Source organism: Bombina bombina, chromosome 3 (genome assembly GCF_027579735.1).
Source record: "Bombina bombina isolate aBomBom1 chromosome 3, aBomBom1.pri, whole genome shotgun sequence".
NCBI lineage: Eukaryota > Metazoa > Chordata > Amphibia > Anura > Bombinatoridae > Bombina > Bombina bombina.
This window is the reverse complement of record NC_069501.1, coordinates 1,016,017,665-1,016,042,313: the sequence shown is the minus strand read 5'-3', so window position 1 is coordinate 1,016,042,313 and position 24,649 is coordinate 1,016,017,665. Positions and strand designations below refer to the sequence as shown.

At 41.2% G+C, this 24,649-nt stretch overlaps 1 protein-coding gene across 4 annotated transcripts in view; it reads right to left on the bottom strand.

The window, feature by feature from the left end:
* Positions 1-244: 244 nt before the first annotated feature.
* Positions 245-24,649, bottom strand: part of DTX3 (deltex E3 ubiquitin ligase 3) — a 456,866-nt gene continuing 432,461 nt past the window's right edge. For all 4 annotated transcript variants that reach the window (XM_053708196.1, XM_053708198.1, XM_053708197.1 and 1 more), the window contains one exon: positions 245-437. In XM_053708196.1, the coding sequence (XP_053564171.1) occupies positions 362-437 (76 nt within the window). In that variant the 3' untranslated portion in view covers positions 245-361. The remainder of the gene's footprint in view (positions 438-24,649) is intronic.

Here is a 24,649-nt window from a genome sequence, read left to right as displayed (position 1 = left end):
GAAACTTGGTACTCCTTCTTTAGGAGTCTTTACTCACTAAAGTTATTTATTCATTCATTTCCCAACCATCTTTTAGGTCCCTGCCAATGCAATCAAAGAAGTAAAGAAGTGCTCTAGGAGCATTGTCAGGAAAAGTCCCCTGATGTTCTTGCGGCTTTACCGGGCAGTCGTATTATTAACCCTTTTGCTTTGTTTGTCCAGCTTGGTCAGATAATAGGAAAGATGATGGAGAGAAGGAGCAAAATGAAGACAAAGGCAAAGTTCCTTTATCAAATATAATGAATAGTTTGAATCACAAAACATGACAGAAACATTCTCCTCCCTTCACTCTTGTACTCTTGGCAAGTAGATAATGGCCCTCCTAATCTGCCGTGATGCCTTTGGCTCTTAGCTCCTCCTGGACTCTCAGCAGGTAGGTCGGGTCTGGATATCCAAACCTAAAAGAAACAGATAAGAACATGTGAAGCAAATGTAATGTACAAAATTGTCACAAATTTGAATTTTGGACACAGACTACATTTTATGAAAGCAGATTTATCTATTACTGCAGTCATGGGCAATCTATGTCCCATAAAAAATGTACCACGTTGCAAGCATACCTCCAGCTTTGTGTTGGACCTTGAGCAAAAGACGAAATATCCACTGGGTGTGGGGCACATTAAAGGGGGATATGTAAAATGTCTTAATATATGAAATTAACTGAGCAGCAGAAGACTCTGACTCTAGGTGTGCATGGGTTCATGATCTAATGTAGAACCTATTTTGCGTCCCTGTGAAGGCATTATACACATAGTTAAAGTCAGCTCTAGACCAGTGATACTCTAGTATGTGAAAACAAGCTACTGAAGTAATAAGGGCATAAAAACGTAACTAAAGACTTATATGTTGATACTAAACAATAAAATGATATAATTCCATTACAGTTGAAAAATCAACTTTTCCCTATTTTAAAAGGGACAGTAAAGTCAAAATTAAACTTAAATGGATTGGATAGAGCATGACATTTTAAACAACTTTCCAATTAAGTATACATTTTGCTTAGTTCTCTTGGTATCCTCTGTTAAAGAGTAATCCTAGATGAGCTCAGGAGTGTGCACTTGTCTCTAGCCATCTGGCAGCAGTGTTTCCAATAATGTTTATAGCAATTTTATACATTTTAACATTGAAAAAAACTAAATTTATGCTTACCTTTCTTTCCGGATATGGTGAGTCCACGACGTCATAAATTACTAGTAGGAATATCACTTATGGCCAGCAGAAGGAGGCAAAAAGCACCACAGCCAAGCTGTTAAGTAATACTCCCCTTCCCACAAACCCCAGTCATTCGACCGAAGGGAAATGGAAAAAGGAATAACACAAAGGTGTAGAGGTGCCTGAGGTCTAGTCAAAATAACTTAAAATAAAAGGGTGGGGTTGTGGACTCACCATATCCGGAAATAAATACATTTATCAGGTAAGCATAAATTTTGTTTTCTTTCCTAAGGCATGGTGAGTCCACAACGTCATCAATTACTAGTTGGAACCAATACCCAAGGTATACCCAAGCACAGATGACTAGGGAGGGAAAACAAGACAGGCAGACCTAAACAGAAGGCACCACCGCTTGAAGAACCTATCTCCCAAAAACATAAATGCTTACCTGATAATTTAATTTCCATCTGTATGGGAAGAGTCCACAGCTGCATTGCTTACTTGTTGGAAATACTGAACCTGGCCACCAGGAGGTGACAAAGACACCCCAGCCAAAGGCTTAAATACCTCCCCCACTTCCTCATAACCCCAGTCATTCTGCCGAGGGAACAAGGAATAGTAAGAGAAATATCAGGGTGAAAAAGGTGCCAGAAGAAAAAATTTCAAATTTAGGGCCGCCCATAGGAGAACACGGGCGGGAGCTGTAGACTCTTCCAATACAGATGGAAATGAAATGATCAGGTAAGCATAATTTATGTTTTCCACCTTAATATGGGAAGAGTCCACAGCTGCATTCCTTACTTAGAAACATATACCCAAGCTCTAGAGTACACGGAATGCTAACGGGAGGGAAAAAATAGAGGCGGACCCACATCCTGAAAAACCTTTCTCCAAAAGGCTGCTTCAGCAGAAGCAAAAACATCAAACTTGTAATATTCTGGAAAAACATAATTTATGTAAGAATTTACCTGATAAATTAATTTCTTTCATATTGGCAAGAGTCCATGAGCTAGTGACGTATGGGATATGCATTCCTACCAGGAGGGGCAAAGTTTCCCAAACCTCAAAATGCCTATAAATACACCCCCACCACACTCACAATTCAGTTTAACGAATAGCCAAGAAGTGGGGTGATAAGAAGGAGCGAAAGCATCAACAAGGAATTGGAATAATTGTGCTTTATACAAAAAATCATAACCACCAAAAAAAGGGTGTGCCTCATGGACTCTTGCCAATATGAAAGAAATGAATTTATCAGGTAAATTCTTACATACATTATGTTTTCTTTCATGTAATTGGCAAGAGTCCATGAGCTAGTGACGTATGGGATAGCAAATACCCAAGATGTGGAACTCCATGCAAGAGTCACAAGAGAGGGAGGGATAAAAATAAAGACAGCCAATTTCGCTGAAAAAAGAATTCACAACCCAAATCATAAGTTTTAATCTTTATAATGAAAAAAACTGAAAACAGCTGCCTGAAGTACTTTTCTACCAAAAACTGCTTCTGAAGAAGAGAAAACTTCAAAATGGTAGAATTTAGTAAAAGTATGCAAAGAAGACCAAGTTGCTGCTTTGCAAATCTGATCAACAGAAGCTTCATTTTTAAAAGCCCAGGAAGTAGAAACTGACCTAGTAGAATGAGCCGTAATCCTCTGAGGCGGGGATTTACCCAACTCCAAATAAGCATGATGAATCAAAAGCTTTAACCAAGATGCCAAAGAAATGGCAGAAGCCTTCTGACCTTTCCTAGAACCAGAAAAGATAACAAATAGACTAGAAGTCTTTCTGAAATCTTTAGTAGCTTCAACATAATATTTCAAAGCTCTTACCACATCCAAAGAATGTAAAGATCTCTCCAGAGAATTCTTAGGATTAGGACACAACGAAGGGACAACAATTTCTCTACTAATGTTGGAATTCACAACTTTAGGTAAAAATTTAAATGAAGTCCGCAAAACCGCCTTATCCTGATGAAAAATCAGAAAAGGAGACTCACGAGAAAGAACAGATAATTCAGAAACTCTTCTAGCAGAAGAGATGGCCAAAAGGAACAATACTTTCCAAGAAAGTAATTTAATGTCCAGAGAATGCATAGGCTCAAAAGGAGGAGCCTGTAAAGCCCTCAAAACCGAGTTAAGACTCCAAGGAGGAGAAATTGGCTTAATGACAGGCTTGATACGAACCAAAGCCTGTACAAAACAATGAATATCAGGAATATTAGCAACTTTTCTGTGAAACAGAACAGAAAGAGCAAATTTGTCCTTTCAAGGAACTTGCAGACAAACCCTTATCTAAACCATCCTGAAGAAACTGTAAAATTCTAGGAATTCTAAAAGAATACCAAGAGAATTTATGAGAAGAACACCATGAAATGTAAGTCTTCCAAACTCGGTAATAAATCTTTCTAGATTTGCGAGCCTGCAACATAGTATTAATCACTGAGTCAGAGAAACCTCTATGACTAAGCACTAGGCGTTCAATCTCCATACCTTCAAATTTAATGATTTGAGATCCTGATGGAAAAATGGACCTTGAGATAGAAGGTCTGGCCTTAACGGAAGTGGCCAAGGTTGGCAACTGGAAATCCGGACAAGATCCGCATACCAAAACCTGTGTGGCCATGCTGGAGACACCAGCAGTACAAACGAACGCTCCATTATGATTTTGGAAATCACTCTTGGAAGAAGAACTGGAAGCGGAAAGACATAAGCAGGTTGATAATTCCAAGGAAGTTACAACGCATCCACTGCTTCCGCCTGAGGATCCCTGGACCTGGACAGATACCTGGGAAGTTTCCTGTTTAGATGAGAAGCCATCAGATCTATTTCTGGAAGCCCCCACATCTGAACAATCTGAAGAAACACATCTGGGTGAAGAGGCCATTCTCCCGGATGTAAAGTCTGACGACTGAGATAATCCACTTCCCAATTGTCTATACCTGGGATATGGCCCGCAGAGATTAGACAGGAGCTGAATTCCGCCCATGCAAGTATCCAAGATACTTCTTTCATAGCTTGAGGACTGTGAGTCCCACCTTGATGATTGACATACGCCACGGTTGTGACATTGTCTGTCTGAAAACAAATAAACGGTTCTCTCTTCAGAAGAGGCCAAAACTGAAGAGCTCTGAGAATCGCACGGACTTCCAAAATATTGATTGGTAATCTCGCCTCTTGAGATTTCCAAACCCCCTGCGCTGTCAGAGATCCCCACACAGCTCCCCAACCTGAAAGACTTGCATCTGTTGTAATCACAGTCCAGGTTGGATGAACAAAAGAGGCCCCCTGAACTAAACGATGGTGATCTAACCACCAAGTCAGAGATAGTCGAATATTGGGATTTAAGGATATTAATTGTGATATCTTTGTATAATCCCTGCACCATTGGCTCAGCATACAAAGCTGAAGAGGTCTCATGTGAAAACGAGCAAAGAGGATCGCGTCCGATGCTGCAGTCATGAGACCTAAAACCTCCATGCACATAGCTACCGAAGGGAATGACTGAGACTGAAGGTTCCGACAAGCTGAAACCAATTTCAGACGTCTTTTGTCTGTTAGAGACAAAGTCATGGATACTTAATCTATTTGGAATCCTAAAAAGCTTACCTTTGTCTGAGGAATCAAGGAACTTTTTGGTAAATTGATCCTCCAACCATGTCTTTGAAGAAACAACACTAGTTGATTCGTGTGAGATTCTGCAGAATATAAAGACTGAGCAAGTACCAAGATATCGTCCAAATAAGGAAACACCGCAATACCCCGCTCTCTGATTACAGAGAGTAGGGCACCGAGAACCTTCGAAAAGATCCTTGGAGCTGTTGCTAGGCCAAAAGGAAGAGCAACAAATTGGTAATGCTTGTCTAGAAAAGAGAACCTCAGGAACTGATAGTGATCTGGATGAATCGGAATAACATAATTTATGTAAGAACTTACCTGATAAATTCATTTCTTTCATATTACCAAGAGTCCATGAGCTAGTGATGTATGGGATTTACATTCCTACCAGGAGGGGCAAAGTTTCCCAAACCTCAAAATGCCTATAAATACACCCCTCACCACACCCACAAATCAGTTTAACGTATAGCCAAGAAGTGGGGTGATAAGAAAAAAGTGCGAAAGCATAAAAAATAAGGAATTGGAATAATTGTGCTTTATACAAAAAAATCATAACCACCACAAAAGGGTGGGCCTCATGGACTCTTGCTAATATGAAAGAAATGAATTTATCAGGTAAGTTCTTACATAAATTATGTTTTCTTTCATGTAATTAGCAAGAGTCCATGAGCTAGTGACGTATGGGATAATGACTGCCCAAGATGTGGATCTTCCACGCAAGAGTCACTAGAGAGGGAGGGATAAACTAAAGACAGCCAATTCCGCTGAAAATAATCCACACCCAAAATAAAGTTTAAATCTTATAATGAAAAAAACTGAAATTATAAGCAGAAGAATCAAACTGAAACAGCTGCCTGAAGTACTTTTCTACCAAAAACTGCTTCAGAAGAAGAAAACACATCAAAATGGTAGAATTTAGTAAAAGTATGCAAAGAAGACCAAGTGGCTGCTTTGCAAATCTGATCAACCGAAGCTTCATTCCTATACGCCCAGGAAGTAGAAACTGACCTAGTAGAATGAGCTGTAATCCTTTGAGGCGGAGTTTTACCCGACTCGACATAGGCATGATGAAACAAAGATTTTAACCAAGATGCCAAAGAAATGGCAGAAGCCTTCTGACCTTTCTTAGAACCGGAAAAGATAACAAATAGACTAGAAATCTTTCGGAAATCCTTAGTAGCTTCAACATAATATTTCAAAGCTCTAACTACATCCAAAGAATGCAACGAGTTTTCCTTAGAATTCTTAGGATTAGGACACAATGAAGGAACCACAATTTCTCTACTAATGTTGTTAGAATTCACAACCTTAGGTAAAAATGTAAAAGAAGTTCGTAACACCGCTTTATCCTGATGAAAAATCAGAAAAGGAGACTCACAAGAAAGAGCAGATAATTCAGAAACTCTTCTAGCAGAAGAGATGGCCAAAAGAAACAAAACTTTCCAAGAAAGTAATTTAATGTCCAGCGAATGCATAGGTTCAAACGGAGGAGCTTGAAGAGCCCCCAGAACCAAATTCAAACTCCAAGGAGGAGAGATTGACTTAATAACAGGTTTTATACGAGCCAAAGCTTGTACAAAACAATGAATATCAGGAAGACTAGCAATCTTTCTGTGAAAAAGAACAGAAAGAGCAGAGATTTGACCTTTCAAGGAACTTGCAGACAAACCTTATCCAAACCAACCTGAAGAAACTGTAAAATTCTAGGAATTCTAAAAGAATGCCAAGAAAAATTATGAGAAAAACACCAAGAAATGAAAATCTTCCAGACTCGATAATATATCTACCTAGATACAGTTTTACGAGCCTGTAACATAGTATTAATCACAGAGTCAGAGAAACCTCTATGATTGAGAATCAAGCGTTCAATCTCCATACCTTCAAATTTAAGGATTTGAGAACCTGATGGAAAAAAGGACCTTGCGATAGAAGGTCTGGTCTTAACGGAAGAGTCCACGGTTGGCAAGTGGCCATCCGGACAAGATCCGCATACCAAAACCTGTGAGGCCATGCTGGAGCCACCAGCAGAATAAACGAACGTTCCTTTAGAATCTTGGAAAAAGAACTATAGGCGGAAAGATATAAGCAGGATGATACTTCCAAGGAAGTGACAATGCATCCACTGCTTCCGCCTGAGGATCCCTGGATCTGGACAGATACCTGGGAAGCTTCTTGTTTAGATGAAAAGCCATCGGATCTATTTCTGGAAGTCCCCATATTTGCACAATCTGAAGAAATACCTCTGGGTGAAGAAACCATTCGCCCGGATGTAGTGTTTGGCGACTGAGATAATCCGCTTTCCAATTGTCTATACCTGGGATATGAACCGCAGAAATTAGACAGGAGCTGGATTCCGCCCATACAAGTATTCGAGAGACTTCTTTCATAGCCAGAGGACTGTGAGTTCCTCCTTGATGATTGACATATGCCACGGTTGTGACATCGTCCGTCTAGAAACAAATGAACGACTCTCTCTAGAAGAGGCCACGACTGAAGAGCTCTGAAAATTGCACGGAGTTCCAAAAATGTTGATTGGTAATCTCACCTGAGATTCCCAAACCCCTTGTGCTGTCAGAAACCCCCATACAGCTCCCCAACCTGTCAGATTTGCATCTGTTGAGATCACAGTCTAGGTTGGAGGAACAAAAAGAAGCCCCCTGAACTAAACGATGGTGATCTGTCCACCACGTCAGAGAGTGTCGAACAATCGGTTTTAAAGATATTAATTGAGATATCTTTGTATAATCCCTGCACCACTGGTTCAGCATACAGAGTTGAAGAGGTCGCATGTGAAAACGAGCAAAGGGAATCGCGTCCAATGCAGCAGTCATAAGACCTAGAATTTCCATGCATAAGGCTACCGAAGGGAATGATTGAGACTGAAGGTTTCGATAAGCTGAAACCAATTTCAGACGCCTCTTGTCCGTCAGAGACAGAATCAAGAACACTGAATCTATCAGGAAACCTAAAAAGGTTACCCTTGTCTGAGGAATCAAACAAACTTTTTGGTAAATTGATCCTCCAACCATGTTCTTGAAGAAACAACACTTATAAAAGACTGGAAAGGTTCTTTCTAGAGAAAATGAGCAAAGGGAATTGAATCCAATGCTGTGGCCATAAGACCTAAAACTTCTATGCATATATAGCAACTGAAGGAAATAATAGAGACTAAAGGTACCGATAGACGGAACCCAATAACATTATCCCTCGTCTGATAGAGACAAGGACAGTGACACAAACTATCTGGAAACCTAAAAAAGGTGACCCTTGTGTGAGGAATCAAGAGCTTTAGAAAAGAAGATCCTCTAACTATGTCCTGAAGAGTAAGTGAATCATATGAGATTCCGCATCCTCAGAAAATAATCTGAATGAAAACAGAAAAATGAAAATATGCATTTATTGTATCTAATGAAAATAAATAATGCTATCAAAGACCATAAAAAGGCAAAATAGTTTGAATAAAACTCCAAAACCCGGTTCCTCAAAAGAAACTGTAAGAAATACCCCATAAGATTCCAGGTCTGAGCAGCGCTTGAACCCCATGGGTGCCCAGCCAAGCTTCAACAGTACCCAAAATATATAGGACAGAAACACAGTTAAAGAAAGTGTTAGCCTTGCTGGAATAAAATCAAAGAAATTTGGACAAAATAAATTTCAAAAGAAGCCTTAACCTGCCCCTTACCAGCCAAGCTGGAATACGGCACGTACATCGCAAAATTAGGGAGCTGATTTCAAACTCCAATTATAGACATGTTACTTGGGAAAGAACTCAGGAATTCGTTCCTTAATAAGAACAACCAAACTAGTATAAGCTTAAAGTTTTAGTCTTAGAACTCAACCTTGAAGCCCAGAGTAACAGTTAAGAATTTAATCCAATTATAAAACAAATAATTGATTATCTTAGAACAAAGGAAATATGGATTTTTTTTTTTTTTTTTTTTTTTTTAAAAAAATCACAAAATTCTTCTAGCTAAAAAAGCTAAAGACATAGATTAACCCTCATTTGCGAAAATATTCAATAAAATAAAGACACAAATGAAATTATTAGCATGATAGTCCAGTTTAAAGGACCAGCCAATACAGTGTACTTGCATAATCAATAAATGCAAAACAACAAGACAAATGCAACAGCACCTAGTCTAGTAAATGTTGTCCCTTTAACAATGCTAAAATAAATCATAATCTGATACTTGATCTTAAAGTAAACAGAGAAAATGAAGCAATTGCAATATCCAAATAAATCACAGGACCAAGAAAAGTACCTGAAACTAAATAATTTTCCATAAATAAGATACAACTATCTAAAGGAAAATAAATACTATTTTGCTATAGAAACAACAGCATAATTAGTAGAATTAGAGATAGCCCCAATAAATTGGAGAACCCTCCAAATTGAGTTTAACTGCTGGCAAAGAATATAGTTTAAAACCTTTGAAGAAGGAATAAAAGAAAATTCTCAGCCTATTCCATTCCCTAGTATAGGGAATTGGAAAGAAAACCTCTAAAGAAATAAATAGGCAGAAATAATGTCAGCTAGTCTTAAAGAACTAGTTATCTTAATATCCAAAATAATCAACACCTTTTCAACAAAGAACAAATAAAAATAATAAAAAAGTAGATTTGTTAGTGTCAATATCTGATGAAGAAAATTTCTGAAAAAAACATCATCAGAGAAGGATAAATCAGTATGTTGTTGGTCATTTGAAACTTCAATAATTAAAAAAGAAGTGAAAAAGACCTAAAAATTTTATTAGAAGGCACGAAGTCAGACAAAGCCTTTAACATAGAATCAGAAAAATATTTCTTATAAGTCTTCTAAATATTTCTTGTAAGAAAAGAAAATATATAAAGCATAAATACTAATGGATTCCGCATGTAAAAGTATAACATAATATCTTATTACAAACCATAGCTAAAGATAAACATTTATAACATTTAAAATAAATGAACTTAGCTTTGGTAGAACTGAAACTCAGTTAAGCGTTTTTCCAAAAGTGGCTTCTGATTCAGAGTCCATTTGAGACATCTTGCAATATGTAATAGAAAAAACAACATATAAAGCAAAATTGATCAAATTCCTTAAATGACAGTTTCAGGAATGGGAAAAAAATGCCAATGAACAAGCTTCTAGCAACCAGAAGCAATAAATAATGAGACTTAAATATTGTGGAGACAACAATGACGCTCGAATTTTTTAGCGCCAAAAAAGCCGCCCACATTATTTGGCGCCTAAATGCTTTTGGCGCCAAAAATGGCGCCACATCCGGTAACGCCGACATTTTTTGGCGCAAAAACGTCAAAAAAATGCTGCAACTTCCGGTGACACGTATGACGCCGGAAATGACAAGAAAATTTTTGCGCCAAGAAAGTCCGCGCCAAGAATGACGCAATAAAATGAAGCATTTTCAGCCCCCGCGAGCCTAACAGCCCACAAGAAAAAAAGTCAAATTTGAAGGTAAGAAAAAATGAATTATTCATATGCATTATCCCAAATATGAAACTGAATGTCTGGAAATAAGGAACGTTGAACATCCTGAATCAAGGCAAATAAATGTTTCAACACATATATTTAGAACTTTATATAAAAGTGCCCAACCATAGCTTAGAGTGTCACAGAAAATAAGACTTACTTACCCCAGGACACTCATCTACATGTAGTAGAAAGCCAAACCAGTACTGAAACGAGAATCAGTAGAGGTAATGGTATATATGAGTATATCGTCGATCTGAAAAGGGAGGTAAGAGATGAATCTCTACGACCGATAACAGAGAACCTATGAAATAGACTCCGTAGAAGGAGATCATTGAATTCAAATAGGCAATACTCTCTTCACATCCCTCTGACATTCACTGCACGCTGAGAGGAAAACAGAATTTATGCTTACCTGATAAATTACTTTCTCCAACGGTGTGTCCGGTCCACGGCGTCATCCTTACTTGTGGGAATATCTCGGAAAACCGGGCTCCAACCTGCTGCGGAGCGCATATCAATGTAGAATCTAGCACAAACTTACTTCACCACCTCCACAGGAGGCAAAGTTTGTAAAAACTGATTTGTGGGTGTGGTGAGGGGTGTATTTATAGGCATTTTGAGGTTTGGGAAACTTTGCCCCTCCTGGTAGGAATGTAAATCCCATACGTCACTAGCTCATGGACTCTTGCTAATTACATGAAAGAAATGAAGATATGCATCCTGTAAGTCTATTGTGGACATATAATGCCCTTGCTGAACAAAAGGCAGAATAGTCCTTATAGTCACCATTTTGAATGTTGGAATTCTTACATAACGATTCAAAATTTTTAGATCCAAAACTGGTCAGAAAGAATTCTCTTTCTTTGGAACAATGAACAGATTTGAATAAAACCCCAGACCCCGTTTACCCCGGATAACACCAGGTCTGAAACACACTTCAGGAAAGCCTGAGCCTTTACTGGGTTCACTGGAATGCGTGAGAGAAAGAAACTTCTCACAGGCGGTCTTACCTTGAAACCTATTCTGTACCCTTGAGAAACAATGTTCTGGATCCAATGATTTTGGATTGAATTGATCCACACATTTTTTAAAAATCTTAGTCTGCCCCCTACCAGCTGCGCTGGAATGAGGGCCGCACCTTCATGCGGACTTGGGGGCTGATTTTGATTTTCTAAAAGGCTTGGATTTATTGCAGACTGGAGAAGGCTTCCAATTGGAAACTGTTCCTTTAGGGGAAGGGTCAGGTTTCTGTTCCTTATTCTGACGAAAGGAACGAAAACGGTTAGTAGCCCTAAATTTACCCTTAGATTTTTTATCCTGAGGCAAAAAGGCTCCCTTCCCCTCCAGTGACAGTTGAAATAATAAAATCCAACTGAGAACCAAGTAATTTATTACCTTGGAAAGAAAGAGATAGCAACGTTGACTTAGAAGTCATATCCGCATTCCAAGATTTAAGCCATAAAGCTCTTCTAGCTAAAATAGCTAAAGACATATACCTGACATCAATTCTAATGATATCAAAAATGGCATCACAAATGAAATTATTAGCATGTTGAATTAGATTAACAATGCTATACACATTAGGATCTGGTACTTGTTGCGCTAAAGTTTCCAACCAAAAAGTTGAAGCCGCAGCAACATCAGCCAAAGAAATAGCAGGCCTAAGAAGATGACCTGAACATAAATAAGCCTTCCTTAGATAAGATTCAAGCTTCCTATCTAAAGGATCTTAAAAAGAAGTACTATCTGCAGTAGGAATAGTAGTACGCTTTGCAAGAGTAGAGATAGCCCCATCAAGTTTGGGGATCTTTTCCCAAAACTCCAATCTATCAGTTGGCAAAGGGTACAGTTTCTTAAAACTTGAATAAGGAGTAAATGAGGTACCCAGACTATTCCATTCCCTATAAATTATATCTGAAATAGCATCAGGAACTGGAAAAACCTCTGGAATAACTACATGAGGTTTAAAAAACTTATTTAAACGTTTACTGGTTTTAATATCAAGAGGACTAGTCTCCTCCATATCTAATGCAATCAACACCTCTTTTAATAAAGAACGAATATACTCCATTTTAAATAAAACACAATTTATGCTTACCTGATAAATTTATTTCTAATGTGGTGTATCCAGTCCACGGATCATCCATTACTTGTGGGATATTCTCATTCCCAACAGGAAGTTGCAAGAGGACACCCACAGCAGAGCTGTAATATAGCTCCTCCCCTAAATGTCATAGACAGTCATTCGACAGAAAACAAGCCGAGAAAGGAGGAACCATAGGGTGCAGTGGTTACTGTAGTTTAAATTTAAAAATTACCTGCCTTAAAATGACAGGGCGGGCCGTGGACTGGATACACCACAAGAGAAATAAATTTATCAAGTAAGCATAAATTGTGTTTTCTCTTGTAAGGTGTATCCAGTCCACGGATCATCCATTACTTGTGGGATACCAATACCAAAGCTAAAGTACACGGATGAAGGGAGGGACAAGGCAGGAACTTAAATGGAAGGAACCACTGCCCGTAAAACCTTTCTCCCAAATATAGCGTCCGAAGAAGCAAAAGTATCAAATTTGTAAAATTTTGAAAAAATATGAAGTGAAGACCAAGTCGTCGCCTTGCAAATCTGATCAAAAGAAGCCTCATTTTTAAAGGCCCAAGTGGAAGCCACAGCTCTAGTGGAATGAGCTGTAATCCTTTCAGGAGGCTGCTGTCCAGCAGTCTCATAGGCTAAGCGGATTAAGCTTCTTAGTCAAAAAGAAAAAGAGGTTGCCGAAGCCTTTTGACCTCTCCTCTGTCCAGAGTAGACAACAAACAAAGCAGATGTTTGACAAAAATCTTTAGTAGCTTGTAAGTAAAACTTTAAAGCACGAACCACGTCCAGATTGTGTAACACAAGGATGGAACAACAATCTCTTGATTGATATTCTTGTTAGATACCACCTTAGGTAAGAACCCAGGTTTGGTACGCAGGACTACCTTATCCGTATGAAAAATCAGATAAGGAGAATCACATTGTAAGGCAGATAGCTCAGAGACTCTACGAGCCGAGGAAATAGCTACCAAAAAAAGAACTTTCCAAGATAAAAGCTTGATATCTATGGAATGAAGAGGTTCAAACGGAACTCCTTGAAGAACCTTAAGAACCAAGTTTAAGCTCCATGGTGGAGCAACAGGTTTAAACACAGGCTTGATTCTAACTAAAGCCTGACAAAATGCCTGAACGTCTGGAACATCTGCCAGACGCTTAACTAGCTGACAATCCTTTTTCCAAACCTTCTTGGAGAAAAGATAATATCCTAGCAATCCTGACCTTACTCCATGAGTAACCCTTGGATTCACACCAATAAAGATATCTACGCCATACCTTATGGTAAATTTTCCTGGTGACAGGCTTTCGTGCCTGTCTTAAGGTATCAATAACTGACTCGGAGAAGCCATGCTTTGATAAAATCAAGCGTTCAATCTCCAGGCAGTCAGCCTCAGAGAAATTAGATTTGGATGGTTGAAAGGACCCTGAAGTAGAAGGTCCTGTTTCAGAGGCAGAGACCATGGTGGAAAGGATGACATGTCCACTAGATCTGCATACCAGGTCCTGCGTGGCCACGCAGGTGCTATCAGAATCACTGATGCTCTCTCCGGCTTGATCTTGGCAATCAGTCGAGGGAGCAGAGGAAACGGTGGAAACACATAAGCCAGGTTGAAAGACCAGGGCGCTGCTAGAGCATCTATCAGTGTCGCCTTGGGATCCCTGGACCTGGATCCGTAACACGGAAGCTTGGCGTTCTGGCGAGACGCCATGAGATCCAGTTCTGGTTTGCCCCAACGATAAATCAGTTGTGCAAATACCTCCGGATGGAGTTCCCACTCTCCCGGATGAAAAGTCTGACGACTTAGAAAATCCGCCTCCCAGTGCTCTACACCTGGGATATGGATAGCTGATAGGTGGCAAGAGTGAATCTCTGCCCAGCGAATTATTTTTGAAACTTCTAACATCTCTAGGGAACTTCTCGTTCCCCCTTGATGGTTGATGTAAGCTACAGTCGTGATGTTGTCCGACTGAAATCTGATGTACCACAGAGTTGCTAACTGAGGCCAAGCCTGAAGAGCCTTGAATATCGCTCTTAGTTCCAGAATATTTAATGGAAGGAGAGACTCCTCCTGAGTCCACGATCCCTGAGCCTTCAGGGAGTTCCAGACTGCACCCCAACCTAGAAGGCTGGCATCTGTCGAAACAATTGTCCAATCTGGCCTGCAAAAGGTCATACCTTTGGACAGATGGACCCGAGATAGCCACCAGAGAAGAGAATCCCTGGTCTCTTGGTCCAGATTCAGTTGAGGGGACAAATCTGTGTAATCCCCGTTCCACTGACTGAGCATGCATAGTTGCAGCGGTCTGAGATGTAAGCGTGCAAACGGCACTATGTCCATTGCCACTACCATTAAGCCGATTACTTCCATACACTGAACCACCGAAGGACGCGGAATGGAATGAAGAACCCGGCAGGAATTTAGAAGCTTTGATAACCTGGACTCCGTCAGGTGAATTTTCATTTCTACAGAATCTATCAGAGTCCCTAGAAAGGAAACTCTTGTGAGTGGGGATAGAGAACTCTTTTCTTCGTTCACTTTCCACCCATGCGACCACAGAAATGCCGGTACTACGTCCGTATGAGACTTGGCAATTTGGAAGTTTGACGCCTGTATCAGGATGTCGTCTAAATAAGGGGCTACTGCTATGCCCCGCGGCCTTAGGACCGCCATAAGCGACCCTAGAACCTTTTTAAAGATTCTTGGGGCTGTAGCTAATCCCAAGGGAAGAGCTACAACTGGTAATGCCTGTCTTGAAAGCCAAACCTGAGAAACCGATGATGATCCTTGTGTATCGGAATGTGAAGATAAGCATCCTTTAGATCCACTGTAGTCATATATTGACCCTCCTGGATCAGTGGTAGGATGGTACGAATAGTTTCCATCTTGGACGACGGAACTTTGAGGAATTTGTTTAAGATCTTTAGATCCAAAATTGGTCTGAAGGTTCCCTCTTTTTTGGGAACCACAAACAGATTTGAGTAAAAACCCTGTCCCTGTTCCTCCTTTGGAACTGGATGGATCACTCCGATAACTAGGAGGTCTCGTACACAGTGTAAGAATGCCTCTCTCTTTATCTGGTGTGCAGATAATTGTGAAAGGTGAAATCTCCCTTTTGGGGGAGAAGCTTTGAAGTCCAGAAGATATCCCTGGGATATAATTTCCAACGCCCAGGGATCCTGAACATCTCTTGCCCACGCCTGGGCAAAGAGTGAAAGTCTGTCCCCTACTAGATCCGTTCCCGGATAGGGGGCTGTTCCTTCATGCTGTCTTAGAGGCAGCAGCAGGCTTTTTTACCTGCTTACCTTTTTTCCAGGTCAGGTTTGGTCTTCAGACTGTCTTGGATTGAGCAAAAGTTCCCTCTTGTTTATTATTAGAGGAAGTTGATGCCGCACCTGCCTTGAAGTTTTGAAAGGCACGAAAATTAGACTGTTTGGCCCTAGATTTGGACCTGTCTGCCCCTTGAAGGGAATGTTAAGTAGCTTAGATTTTGAAGTCACGTCAGCTGACCATGATCTAAGCCATAGCGCTCTGCGCGCCTGTATAGCAAAACCAGAATTCTTAGCCGTTAGTTTAGTCAAATGAACAATGGCATCAGAATAAAAGAATTGGCTAGCTTAAGTGCTCTAAGTTTGCCTAGTATGTCATCCAATGGAGTCGCTACCTGTAAAGCCTCTTCCAGAGACTCAAACCAGTACGCCGCAGCAGCAGTGACAGGGACAATGCATGCAAGGGGCTGTAGGATAAAACCTTGTTGAATAAATATTTTATTAAGGTAACCTCTAATTTTTTATCCATTGGATCTAAAAAAAAAAAGCACAACTGTCCTCGACAGGGATAGTAGTACGCTTTACTAGAGTAGAAACTGCTCCCTCCACCTTAGGGACTGTCTGCCATAAGTCCCGTGTGGTGGCGTCTATTGGAAACATTTTTCTAAAAATAGGAGGGGAAGAGAACGCCACACCTGGTCTATCCCATTCCTTATTAATAATTTCTGTAAACCTTTTAGGTATTTGGAAAAACATCAGTACACACCGGCACTGCAAAGTATTTATCCAGTCTACACAATTTCTCTAGCACAGCAATGGTATCGTATCACGGTCATTCAGAGCAGCTAAAACCTCCCTAAGCAACACGCGGAGGTGTTCAAGCTTAAATTTAAATGTAGAAATATTAGAATCAGGTATCTTTCCTGAGTCATTAACATCACCCACTGAATGAAGCTCTCTTTCCTCAGCTTCTGCATATTGTGAGGCAGTATCAGACATGGTTCTTAAAGCGTCAGTATGCTCTGCATTTTGTCTCACCCCAGAGCTATCTCGCTTACCTCTAAGTTCAGGTAGTCTGGCTAATACCGCTGACAGTGTATTATCCATGACTGCCGCCATGTCTTGTAAAGTAAACGCTATGGGCGCCCTAGATGTATTTGGTGCCATTTGAGCGTGAGTCCCTTAAGCGGGAGTCAAAGGGTCTGACACGTGGGGAAAGTTAGTCGGCATAACTTCCCCCTTGTCAGATTCCTCTGGTGATAAATTTTTTAAAGACAGAAAATGATCTTTATTGCATAAAATGAAATCAGTACATTTGGTACACATTCTAAGAGGGGGTTCCACCATGGCTTTTAAACATAATAAACAAGGAGTTTCCTCTATGTCAGACATGTTTATACAGAATAGCAATGAGACTAGCAAGCTTGGAAAACACTTTAAATCAAGTTAACAAGCAAATATAAAAAACGGTACTGTGCCTTTAAGAGAAACAAATTTTGTCAGAATTTGAAAAACAGTGAAAAAATGCAGTAAATCAAACGAAATTTTTACAGTGTGTATAATAGGCTAACAGAGCATTGCACCCACTTGCAAATGGATGATTAACCCCTTAGTTCAAAAAACGGATAAAAAAAACGAAATAGACGTTTTTTAACAGTCACAACCAACTGCCACAGCAAGCTGTGGCCCTACCTTCCCCAATAAATGACTTTGGAAAGCCTTTGGGCCCTTTAGAGATGTCCTATAGCATTCAGAGGGCCTTTGAGGGAAGCTGGATGTCACACTTTGTAATTTTAACTGCACCAACTGTAACTTTTATACTACAACAATGGAAATTGTTTCTAGTCAAAATTTAAGCCAGCCATGTGGAAAAAACTAGGCCCCAATAAAGTTTTATCACCAAAGCATATATAAAAATGATTAAACATGCCAGCAAACGTTTTATATTGCAATATCATAAGGGTATTACCCCTGGGAGTAAGCATGATACCAGCAGGGATAGGCAAGGTGTCCGTACACGGACACTGGTGTCCGTACACGGACACTGGTGTCCGTGACTAGCCCTTGCAGTGTCCGCCACAACCTTAGTAACAGAATTTATGTTTACCTGATAAATTACTTTCTCCAACGGTGTGTCCGGTCCACGGCGTCATCCTTACTTGTGGGGATATTCTCTTCCCCAACAGGAAATGGCAAAGAGCCCAGCAAAGCTGGTCACATGATCCCTCCTAGGCTCCGCCTACCCCAGTCATTCGACCGACGTTAAGGAGGAATATTTGCATAGGAGAAACCATATGTTACCGTGGTGACTGTAGTTAAAGAAAATAAATTATCAGACCTGATTAAAAAAACCAGGGCGGGCCGTGGACCGGACACACCGTTGGAGAAAGTAATTTATCAGGTAAACATAAATTCTGTTTTCTCCAACATAGGTGTGTCCGGTCCACGGCGTCATCCTTACTTGTGGGAACCAATACCAAAGCTTTAGGACACGGATGAAGGGAGGGAGCAAATCAGGTCACCTAAATGGAAGGCACCACGGCTTGCAAAACCTTTCTCCCAAAATTAGCCTCAGAAGAAGCAAAATTATCAAATTTGTAAAATTTAGAAAAAGTGTGCAGTGAAGACCAAGTCGCTGCCTTACATATCTGATCAACAGAAGCCTCGTTCTTGAAGGCCCATGTGGAAGCCACAGCCCTAGTGGAGTGAGCTGTGATTCTTTCAGGAGGCTGCCGTCCGGCAGTCTCATAAGCCAATCGGATAATGCTTTTAATCCAGAAGGAGAGAGAGGTAGAAGTTGCTTTTTGACCTCTCCGTTTACCAGAATAAACAACAAACAAAGACAAAGTTTGTCTGAAATCCTTAGTAGCTGCTAAGTAAAATTTGAGAGCACGAACTACATCCAAGTTGTGCAACAAACGTTCCTTCTTTGAAACTGGATTAGGACACAAAGAAGGCACAACTATCTCCTGGTTAATGTTTTTGTTAGAAACAACTTTTGGAAGAAAACCAGGTTTAGTACGCAAAACCACCTTATCTGCATGGAACACCAGATAAGGAGAAGAACACTGCAGAGCAGATAATTCTGAAACTCTTCTAGCAGAAGAAATTGCAACCAAAAACAAAACTTTCCAAGATAATAACTTAATATCAACGGAATGTAAGGGTTCAAACGGAACCCCCTGAAGAACTGAAAGAACTAGGTTGAGACTCCAAGGAGGAGTCAAAATTTTGTAAACAGGCTTGATTCTAACCAGAGCCTGAACAAAGGCTAGAACATCTGGCACAGCTGCCAGCTTTTTGTGAAGTAACACAGACAAGGCAGAAATCTGTCCCATCAAGGAACTTGCAGATAATCCTTTTTCCAATCCTTCTCGAAGGAAGGATAGACTCTTAGGAATCTTAACCTTGTCCCAAGGGAATCCTGCAGATTCACACCAACAGATATACCAAATTATGTGGTAATTTTTCTGGTTACAGGCTTTCAGGCCTGAACAAGAGTATTAATAACAGAATCTGAGAACCCTCGCTTTGATAAGATCAAGCGTTCAATCTCCAAGCAGTCAGCTGGAGTGGGTCGAACGGACCTAGAACAAGAAGGTCTCGTCTCAAAGGTAGCTTCCATGGTGGAGCCGATGACATATTCACCAGATCTGCATACCAAGTCCTGCGTGGCCACGCAGGAGCTATCAAAATCACCGACGCCCTCTCCTGATTGATCCTGGCTACCAGCCTGGGGATGAGAGGAAACGGCGGGAACACATAAGCTAGTTTGAAGGTCCAAGGTGCTACTAGTGCATCCACTAGAGCCGCCTTGGGATCCCTGGATCTGTACCCGTAGTAAGGAACTCTGAAGTTCTGACGAGAGGCCATCAGATCCATGTCTGGAATGCCCCACGGTTGAGTGACTTGGGCAAAGATTTCCGGATGGAGTTCCCACTCCCCCGGATGCAATGTCTGACGACTCAGAAAATCCGCTTCCCAATTTTCCACTCCTGGGATGTGGATAGCAGACAGGTGGCAGGAGTGAGACTCCGCCCATAGAATGATTTTGGTCACTTCTTCCATCGCTAGGGAACTCCTTGTTCCCCCCTGATGGTTGATGTATGAACTTGGCCCTCGCTAGCTGAGGCCAAGCTTTGAGAGCATTGAATATCGCTCTCAGTTCCAGAATATTTATCGGTAGAAGAGATTCTACCCGAGACCAAAGACCCTGAGCTTTCAGGGATCCCCAGACCGCGCCCCAGCCCATCAGACTGGCGTCGGTCGTGACAATGACCCACTCTGGTCTGCGGAAGGTCATCCCTTGTGACAGGTTGTCCAGGGACAGCCACCAACGGAATGAGTCTCTGGTCCTCTGATTTACTTGTATCTTCGGAGACAAGTCTGAATAGTCCCCATTCCACTGACTGAGCATGAACAGTTGTAATGGTCTTAGATGAATGCGCACAAAAGGAACTATGTCCATTGCCGCTACCATCAAACCTATCACTTCCATGCACTGCGCTATGGAAGGAAGAGGAACGGAATGAAGTATCCGACAAGAGTCCAGAAGTTTTGTTTTTCTGGCTTCTGTCAGAAAAATCCTCATTTCTAAGGAGTCTATTATAGTTCCCAAGAAGGGAACCCTCGTTGACGGAGATAGAGAACTCTTTTCCATGTTCACTTTCCATCCGTGAGATCTGAGAAAGGCCAGGACAATGTCCGTGTGAGCCTTTACTTGAGGAAGGGACGACGCTCGAATCAGAATGTCGTCCAAGTAAGGTACTACAGCAATGCCCCTTGGTCTTAGCACCGCCAGAAGGGACCCTAGTACCTATGAGAAAATCCTAGGAGCAGTGGCTAATCCGAAAGAAAACGCCACGAACTGGAAATGCTTGTCCAGGAATGCAAACCTTAGGAACCGATGATGTTCCTTGTGGATAGGAATATGTAGATACGCATCCTTGAAATCCACCTTGGTCATGAATTGACCTTCCTGGATGGAAGGAAGAAGTGTTCGAATGGTTTCCATCTTGAACGATGGAACCTTGAGAAACTTGTTCAAGATCTTGAGATCTAAGATTGGTCTGAACGTTCCCTCTTTTTTGGGAACTATGAACAGATTGGAGTAGAACCCCATCCCTTGTTCTCCTAATGGAACAGGATGAATCACTCCCATTTTTAGCAGGTCTTCTACCCAATGTAAGAATGCCTGTCTTCTTATGTGGTCTGAAGACAACTGAGACCTGTGGAACCTCCCCCTTGGAGGAAGCCCCTTGAACTCCAGAGAATAACCTTGGGAGACTATTTCTAGCGCCCAAGGATCCAGAACATCTCTTGCCCCAGCCTGAGCGAAGAGAGAGAGTCTGCCCCCCACCAGATCCGGTCCCGGATCGGGGGCCCGCATTTCATGCTGTCTTGGTAGCAGTGGCAGGTTTCCTGGCCTGCTTTCCTTTGTTCCAGCCTTGCATAGGTCTCCAGGCTGGATTGGCTTGAGAAGTATTACCTTCCTGCTTAGAGGACGTAGCCCTTGGGGCTGATCCGTTTCTGCGAAAGGGACGAAACTTAGGTTTATTTTTGGTCTTGAAAAGACCTATCCTGAGGAAGGGCGTGGCCCTTGCCCCCAGTGATATCAGAGATAATCTCTTTCAAGTCAGGGCCAAAGAGTGTTTTCCCCTTGAAAGGAATGTCAAGCAATTTGTTCTTGGAAGACGCATCCGCTGCCCAAGATTTTAACCAAAGCGCTCTGCGCCACAATAGCAAACCCAGAATTTTTTCGCCGCTAACCTAGCCAATTGCAAGGTGGCGTCTAGGGTGAAAGAATTAGCCAATTTAAGAGCACGAATTCTGTCCATAATCTCCTCATAAGAAGAAGAATTACTAATAATCGCCTTTCCTAGCTCATCAAACTAGAAACACGCGGCTGCAGTGACAGGGACAATGCATGCAATTGGTTGTAGAAGGGAACCTTGCTGAACAAACATCTTTAGCAGACCTTCTAATTTTTTATCCATAGGATCTTGGAAAGCACAACTATCTTCTATGGGTATAGTGGCGCGCTTGTGTAGAGTAGAAACCGCCCCCTCGACCTTGGGGACTGTCTGCCATCAGTCCTTTCTGGGGTCGACTATAGGAAAACAATTTTATAAATATGGGGGGAGGTACTAAAGGTATACCGGGCCTGTCCCATTCTTTACTAACAATGTACGCCACCCGCTTGGATATAGGAAAAGCTTCGGGGGGCCCCGGGGCCTCTAAGAACTTTTCCATTTTACATAGTGGTTCTGGAATGACCAGATAATCACAATCATCCAAATTGGATAACACCTCCTTAAGCAGAGCGCGGAGATGTTCCAACTTAAATTTAAAAGTAATCACATCAGGTTCAGCTTGTTGAGAAATGTTTCCTGAATCTGAAATTTCTCCCTCAGACAAAACCTCCCTGGCCCCCTCAGACTGGTGTAGGGGCCCTTCAGAAACCATATCATCAGCGTTCTCATGCTCTACAGAATTTTCTAAAACAGAGCAGTCGCGCTTTCGCTGATAAGTGGGCATATTGGCTAAAATGTTTTTGATAGAATTATCCATTACAGCCGTTAAATGTTGCATAGTAAGGAGTATTGGCGCACTAGATGTACTAGGGGCCTCCTGTATGGGCAAGACTGGTGTAGACGAAGGAGGGGATGATGCAGTACCATGCTTACTCCCCTCACTTGAGGAATCATCTTGGGCATCATTTTTACTAAATTTTTTTATGACATAAAATACATATAGTTAAATGAGAAGGAACCTTGGTTTCCCCACAGTCAGAACACAATCTATCTGGTAGTTCAGACATGTTAAACAGGCATAAACTTGATAACAAAGCACAAAAAACGTTTTAAAATAAAACCGTTACTGTCACTTTAAATTTTAAACTAAACACACTTTATTACTGCAATTGCGAAAAAGTATGAAGGAATTGTTCAAAATTCACCAAAATTTCACCACAGTGTCTTAAAGCCTTAAAAGTATTGCACACCAAATTTGGAAGCTTTAACCCTTAAAATAACGGAACCGGAGCCGTTTTTATATTTAACCCCTTTACAGTCCCTGGAATCTGCTTTGCTGAGACCCAACCAAGCCCAAAGGGGAATACGATACCAAATGATGCCTTCAGAAAGACTTTTCTATGTATCAGAGCTCCACACACATGCAGCTGCATGCCATTGTTCTCAAAAACAAGTGCGCCATACCGGCGCGAAAATGAGGCTCTGACAATGATTAGGGAAAGTCCCTAAAGAATAAGGTGTCTAAAACAGTGCCTGCCGATATAATCTTATCAAAATACCCAGATTAAATGATTCCTCAAGGCTAAATATGTGTTAATAATGAATCGATTTAGCCCAGAAAAAGTCTACAGTCTTAATAAGCCCTTGTGAAGCCCTTATTTACTATCTTAATAAACATGGCTTACCGGATCCCATAGGGAAAATGACAGCTTCCAGCATTACATCGTCTTGTTAGAATGTGTCATGCCTCAAGCAGTAAGAGACTGCACACTGTTCCCCCAACTGAAGTTAATTGCTCTCAACAGTCCTGTGTGGAACAGCCATGGATTTTAGTTACGGTGCTAAAATCATTTTCCTCATACAAACAGAAATCTTCATCTCTTTTCTGTTTCTGAGTAAATAGTACATACCAGCACTATTTTAAAATAACAAACTCTTGATTGAATAATAAAAACTACAGTTAAACACTAAAAAACTCTAAGCCATCTCCGTGGAGATGTTGCCTGTACAACGGCAAAGAGAATGACTGGGGTAGGCGGAGCCTAGGAGGGATCATGTGACCAGCTTTGCTGGGCTCTTTGCCATTTCCTGTTGGGGAAGAGAATATCCCCACAAGTAAGGATGACGCCGTGGACCGGACACACCTATGTTGGAGAAATATAGTTTCTTTCTGATTAAATAATAGGAATAAAAAAAAAAAAAAAATTTATGCTTACCTGATAAATTCATTTCTCCTGTAGTGTGGTCAGTCCACGGGTCATCATTACTTCTGGGATATTATCTCCTCCCCTACAGGAAGTGCAAGAGGATTCACCCAGCAGAGCTGCTATATAGCTCCTCCCCTCTACGTCACCTCCAGTCATTCGACCAAAGGACCAACGAGAAAGGAGAAGCCCAAGGGTGTAGTGGTGACTGGAGTATAATCCAAAATTTTTTTTAGCCTGCCATAAAAAACAGGGCGGGCCGTGGACTGACCACACTACAGGAGAAATGAATTTATCAGGTAAGCATAAATTTTGTTTTCTCCTGTTAAGTGTGGTCAGTCCACGGGTCATCATTACTTCTGGGATACCAATACCAAAGCAAAAGTACACGGATGACGGGAGGGACAGGCAGGCTCTTTATACGGAGGGAACCACTGCCTGAAGAACCTTTCTCCCAAAAACAGCCTCCGAAGAAGCAAAAGTGTCAAATTTGTAAAATTTGTAAAAAGTATGAAGAGAAGACCAAGTTGCAGCCTTGCAAATCTGTTCAACAGAAGCCTCATTCTTAAAGGCCCAAGTGGAAGCCACAGCTCTAGTAGAATGAGCTGTAATTCTTTCAGGAGGCTGCTGTCCAGCAGTCTCATAGGCTAATCGTATTATGCTACGAAGCCAAAAAGAGAGAGAGGTAGCCGAAGCTTTTTGACCTCTCCTCTGGCCAGAATAAACGACAAACAGGGAAGACGTTTGACGAAAATCCTTAGTTGCCTGTAGATAAAATTTCAGGGCACGGACTACATCTAGATTGTGTAGCAGACGTTCCTTCTTCGAGGAAGGATTAGGACACAAAGATGGAACAACAATCTCTTGATTGATATTCCTGTTAGTGACCACCTTAGGTAGGAACCCAGGTTTAGTACGCAGAACTACCTTGTCTGAATGAAAAATTAGATAAGGAGAATCACAATGTAAGGCAGATAACTCAGAGACTCTTCGAGCCGAGGAAATAGCCATTAAAAACAGAACTTTCCAAGATAACAACTTGATATCAATGG